At 39.7% G+C, this 6,074-nt stretch overlaps 1 protein-coding gene across 1 annotated transcript; it reads left to right on the top strand.

Moving 5' to 3' along the window:
- The first annotated feature begins 323 nt into the window (after positions 1-323).
- On the top strand, positions 324-5,641 carry LOC111343515 (uncharacterized). Its single transcript, XM_022950705.2, has 4 exons — positions 324-501; positions 632-694; positions 3,020-3,064; positions 3,693-5,641. The coding sequence occupies exons 1-4, from the start codon at positions 451-453 to the stop codon at positions 5,457-5,459; spliced, it is 1,926 nt and encodes a 641-aa protein (XP_022806440.2). The 5' UTR covers positions 324-450; the 3' UTR covers positions 5,460-5,641.
- Positions 5,642-6,074: the final 433 nt, after the last annotated feature.

Raw genomic sequence — 6,074 nt, 5'->3', positions numbered from 1 at the left:
TATTTTCTCCACACAAGTTCCTTTACATATTTTTCTTTCAACTTCGTGCCCAGTCTTTTTAGTGCCTTCGTAGAGGTTGCGTGAGTATACTGTTTACATTTGACAATCACGCGACTTGGATTACCATGCGGTAATCTCCAGATTGTAGTTTGTAGGTAGATATTAAGCTACCAAAATAGATTTTTAACCTCCAAATTAGTCTCTCCATTTCCTGGACTATCAGCTACATTGTAAGGGTGTAAACAACATCCTGTTTCCGCATAGGACCATTCCGCGTCGCGTAAGAAACATAGCGATTCGTGGATTTTATCAGCTCGATCTGTGATTGGCTACTGACCAACAGCGTTCCCTCGACGCCTGAGGACAACTCGAGGCTCCTGCGAGGTCGAAGAACGAACGCGTTCATCTATCTAATTTTGTGAATTATCGCTCTTCAGGGTAAATTTAACGATGTCAGACTCTGGCGACTTTCGTGACCAAGACGAAGAATCTGAAACAGCGGTAAGAATGGTTTCTTTTGAGGTGGTCGCGAAACAGGTCTCTGATACGAATTGCAAAATGTCGAACCCTGTCAGATTTTCAAAATTTCGAGTGTCTTAATTATAATATACTGTCAATGTTATTATTTCAGGTGAATACAGCTAAGCGGAGAGGGAGAGGAAGGAAGAGAACTCCTTCAAAATTTAGTTCAAAGGTAACTTCTAAACACGGTTTCTTTAGTAGTTTCCGCGCAGAATACGTTGTTGATAACAATGGCTGCGTCTTGGTCGCGGTAGAGTTGGTTTCTCCGCAGGTTTCTTTGTGAACGCGCACTGACCTAACAAGCTCTCTGTGATTCGCTCGGTATCCATAGCAAAAGTTCTCTGATTTTCAATTCCAGGTAAAAGTCGAATAAATAGACAATTAACATTTTGATTAGAGGAAAATAAATCGGTTCTGTTGTTGATCTCTCTGTCGTTACGGTAGTAGTTATAAGTTTTCTCGATAGGAACTGTAGCAAAAGTAGGTTTGGCTATACAAGATGTTCACTGAAGATTGGAATTACGGTGCATGGATGATTTAGCTGTTAAGATTGTACCGATTGTTTCGCTGAAACCTCCCTCCCTATGTAAATAGGTTACAGATTTCTTATTTTTAAAGCTTTTACCCTGTGTCCCCAATTAGTGCTATGCGCTAGGTTTTCAAGACACATAAATAAAGTTCACTACTACTACTACTACTACTACTACTACTACTACTACTACTACTACTACTACTACTACTACTACTACTACTACTACTACTGCTACTGCTACTGCTACTGCTACTGCTACTGCTACTGCTACTGCTACTGCTACTCCTACTGCTACTGCTACTGCTACTGCTACTGCTACTACTACTGCTACTGCTACTGCTACTGCTACTGCTACTACTACTGCTACTCCTACTGCTACTGCTACTGCTACTGCTACTGCTACTGCTACTACTACTACTACTACTACTACTCCCTCTCTTATCAAACGTTTTCACATGAACAAAGAACCAATCTGCAGGCTTTGGCAAGTGGCCGTGGAGGCCCAATTCTCTAAAGTGTCCTTTGTACACACAAATGCCACAATCATAGCATTTAGTTCAGCCACTGTAAAACGAAGAACCACCTCTGGATTGAACAATATGGTAAATTTTCCTTTCATGAACAGCTTCTTCCTTCAAGCAACTGTGCAACAATTATTTTGACTTTGGATCTAGCAAATAACAAAAGACATTTCACAGCAAGATTTGATAGCCATAACATTTCATGGCTGCTTGGGTTGAAAGTTTAATTTTAAAATTTTAAATTTTCTTGCTCGTATTGTCTCTCCTACACAGTATGCTCAAAGAGAAAATTTTTACCTTACGATTTGATGATGTATCCACTATACATCAAATGAGATGGAAGCATACATTATAATCCTCTGATGAAATATTATCCCTGTAGTAAAAGAGTTTTCAAGTCCCCATAACTTTCTATTATCTTGCATTAGCATTCAAAAAAAAAATCCATTGATCTAACCAAAAGCTTAATGCTGGAGCTCATGAATTCAGAATGACCATTTACCTCATGTGCAACTAATCAAATAGGGTTTTACATTACCAGACTTATTTACCAAGCTCTGCTAAATATGCCAAGTTGGAAATGCATAAAAAATGTAGCATTTAGAGGTTGTGGATGCCACTCCTAATCTTCATAGATTAGGTTTCTTTTCTTTTTTCTTTTTTTAATAATGATATCAAACTTTTTAATTTTTAGTTTTTTAGGTAAATAGTCCTTTAATGTATGTAGATATGCTTGCATACATGGTTTATTGATTATTGATTTTTTTTTTTTTTATATAATATATTTTTCTAAAATTTATTTGTTGAGTGTTTTTAACATGAGCCACCGGCTTGGAAGATCGAGCAACCACTCCATACATTAACGACTTTAAATAAATAGTTTATTTGTTTATAACAATAACAATAACATTTATTATTTGTATTGCGTCTTTTCTATAAAATATTCAAAAGTGCATCACAACAGTAATTAATAATTAAAATTATACAATCCTTTCTATAAAAATCATGAATTATGTATGTTTATTTACATTAAATTAATGAAAGATAATTACAAATAAAAATATAGATATACTAAGATAACTGAAATGATTCCCTAAATAAAAATGTCTTAAGTAGAATCTTAAAAGATTCTAAGTTCGTTGCTTTGCGCGCGGACCTTGGCAGCTTATTCCATAGGAAAGGAGCAGCTACCAGGAAAGCTCTGTCACCCAATGTTTTCTTAGTTTTCACACTTGGTCTTTCCAGCAAACGATCATTATCATTGCACCTCAAATGGTAGGACGAAGGCCATTGAATACTAATTAAATCTGAAAGTTACTTATGTGATAGGCCATGCAGAATTTTAAAAGTTATCAAGAGTATCTTATAATGTATCCTGAAGCGCACTGGTAACCAATGTAGTTCAGCGAGTAGTATTAAACCTCTTCATTTTTCCTCTTTTAAGAGTAAAAGGTCAAAGCAAACTAATCAGGAAAGTGAAGATGTCTTGGTAAGCATGATGATAATTGGTTTTGTTTGACAGGAGGGGGTACTTATCTGAGAGGGGTGTTGATTCAAAGAGAAGTGCTATTGGTAATTCAAGGAGTTAAAATACTCAAAATTGGGAAAATCCCAGGACTTTTAATTTCCCCAGTTGAAATACAGGGATACCAACTTTGCCATGTGGTACCACTGAGGTCATGCTCCAGATATCCTACAACTTGCTAGGATTTGATTGGCAGTGTAATGCTGTTAATCCTTCAACCTCTAAGAGTGACCAGATCTAATTTCTCCTTACAAAAGCACCCCTGAATCACTCGTTGAGGTCACGAGAATAAAGGAAATGATCACCAACTAAAGAAGCTCTTGATTTGAAACAGATTCTCCTTTTCAGCACCTTAGGAAATGTATAGAGAACAGTATGGAGAATATGCATACTGATGTTGTGGTGTAAAGGGTTGAAGAACCCTTTCAGCATGAAGTGTGTTTATCTTGGACTTTAATAAAAAGGATCTTTTTTCAATCTTGAATTTCTGGACCCACCTGTGGCTCTGCCATTCATCACTTAAAGGCACACACATTACCTTGGTATTTGTGTCACCTCCACTTGTATAATAATATCTTGTTTCTTTGAACAGGCTGATGAAAATGTTCCTGAGCAGGCAACACCTCCATATACTGTGACTCAACCTCCACATAAATTATCTCAGTTGCTGCAGATAGTAGCAGCAAACCCTTCTCAGCCAGCACCTCGGGAGGCTCATTTATTACCCCATCCTGTGCATACCAATCCTCAGAATCTACAAACAGTTCCACGACAGTTGGAGGCAGACCTGCAGCCTTCAAATGTGGTATCAGAACATCTGCAAAGAGCTCTTGGTGTCCCACCTCCAGAAACTCCAGAGACAAAACCTCAGCCTCCATATGCAGTACCTGCAGTTACTCAGCCTCAGCTTCCAAATACAGTACCACAGGCACAGAACACATTCCCTGCGCATCCACCAGTGGCACTTCAGTCCCCACCTACAGTGCCTCAGCCACTACAATCTGGACTTCAGACCCCAAATATAGTACCTCAGCATCTACAAACTGGGCTTCAGTCCTCACAAACCTTACCTCAGCAGCATCCAAATACTATACCTCAGCCTTCACCTGTAGTTCATCAACCTCCCTGTACTGTTCCACAGCATTCACAAGTGGCACATCCGTCTCCAGCTTATGGACCTATTGAAGGAGTAACACCACTTCCAACCTTTTTCCAATTTACTCTCCCTTCCAGTTTGTATTCTTCACCAGTGATAAGCAGCACACCGCAAAATCCTCGTCAACAAGCTGTTCCCTCTTCGTTGACTGCCCCTCACTCATCCCCCATGAGTTTGCTTAGTGCTCTCCAGGATGACAAGCTTTCCTTGATCCTTCCAGTGTTGGTGAGAATGGAGCATAAGATAGATCAGATTATGGTAATGATTGGAGCTAAATCAGCTGCTGGAGTAAATGGGCTGCAAGTTGGAAACCAGTTGAATACGGCATTAGTGGGAAACCAGTCAAGTGCCACAGCATCTGAAAGCCAGCCAACTGCCACAGTGATTGACGACCAAACACGTGCCACTTCAGTTCCAACGCAGTCAAATTCCAGAGCACAGAAAAGCTACCAGCCAAGCCAATCAAGTTTCCCTAGGATTAGAAAGCATTCAAACCCAGCTACGAGAGTTACCCAGAATCGGGATGCAACATTAAAGCAACTTAACGCAAAAACAGTGAACACCACTCAGTCAAATAATGTATCAGCAGCAACACCACTCAATACTCCTTTGCGATCCAACCTAACACACAATACAGACACTGGATCTGCTTCTCATTCCACAGATATAGAGGCTCCATCAAATAATGCCTCAGTGGAACGTCATTTGACTAATACTACGGTTGAAACCGAGGAAAAGGCAGATTTAGAGATGGAATGCCAAGGAAGCGGTCTTAAATTACTGCAATCGGAACCATCTGGTGTCTCAAAGTCACTTCGTGGGATCTCAGCACGTCAACGAATACAGCTTGAAATGGCTAAAATAACCGAGCAGACTTTACCAGAAGATTTAGACTTTCCCATTTCACGTGACAACCTTATTGCCTTACAGGTGAGGTCAAATTCCACCATGAATTTCGCAGTACGATTATTACGTGAGCTTTTTACATCAGATGAATTATATGGTAGAAATATTTCTGGAGTCCGAGGAAAAGACCAAGTAGACCCTACTAGGGTAGAAATGATTAAAGACATCTTGTTTAAAATTTATCGAACTTCACCTGCCGACAAAGAACTGCTGTGGAGGTATTGTCGTAAGGCCATGGACTCTTTTTTACGAAAGATGCACCGCCCAGGCCACGTGTCGGAGAAGGACAAATATTAAACAGATCAACCTCATGCGAAAAATTCATTCAGAAATAATATGGTACAAGTATTTTAGGATGCGTATCAGTTTTAAATTTGTATGCGCAGTTTGTGTCTTTTTCTGTAAACAATGAGCAGTTTTAAATTGAGTGTCGATGGTATTCCAGGACACCCGCGCTTTAAACAACTGGTTTGATCTCACTTTGAGTTCTGATTGGCTCCTTGTGGTACTTGGCTTGTTCTGATTGCCTGTTGCGGTATTTCGCTTTTAGCAACTCGAGAGAATATGATCATGTTTCCCCCATCCTTAAAGACCTAAGTTGACTGCTAGTGAGGCAGTAATTAAACTATTGCCATGCGATAGTCGCCATTGCATGTATGACTGGGCGTGCACCGGGATTCTTGTTCACTAAATATTTACAACGAAATGACGTAACTGATTTAGAGACTAAGAAGCGCCTGGATGCATCAGGTTCCCCTGTACAGAACCATTACAGGAAAAATAATTTTCTTTTTTAGAACTGTCTAGTTAAGGTGGCTCAAGGTGGTTTTCACGCGCGCTTTTACTGATGCAATTCAGCGCGCGCGCAAAGATTGCAAAAAACAAACATGCCGTCAACAGAGCGGTCATTTT

The sequence above is a fragment of the Stylophora pistillata genome, chromosome 6 (genome assembly GCF_964205215.1).
Source record: "Stylophora pistillata chromosome 6, jaStyPist1.2, whole genome shotgun sequence".
Classification (NCBI taxonomy): domain Eukaryota; kingdom Metazoa; phylum Cnidaria; class Anthozoa; order Scleractinia; family Pocilloporidae; genus Stylophora; species Stylophora pistillata.
This window is presented reverse-complemented; position numbering and strand designations above follow the sequence as displayed.

Bases quoted from the DNA above. Each gene is read 5' to 3' on its own strand.
- LOC111343515 (XM_022950705.2), top strand. From the start codon at position 451: ATGTCAGACTCTGGCGACTTTCGTGACCAAGACGAAGAATCTGAAACA. The intron at 502-631 runs GTAAGAATGGTT...TTATTATTTCAG, and splicing joins ACGAAGAATCTGAAACAGCG to GTGAATACAGCTAAGCGGAG. The intron at 3,065-3,692 runs GTAAGCATGATG...TTCTTTGAACAG, and splicing joins AGGAAAGTGAAGATGTCTTG to GCTGATGAAAATGTTCCTGA.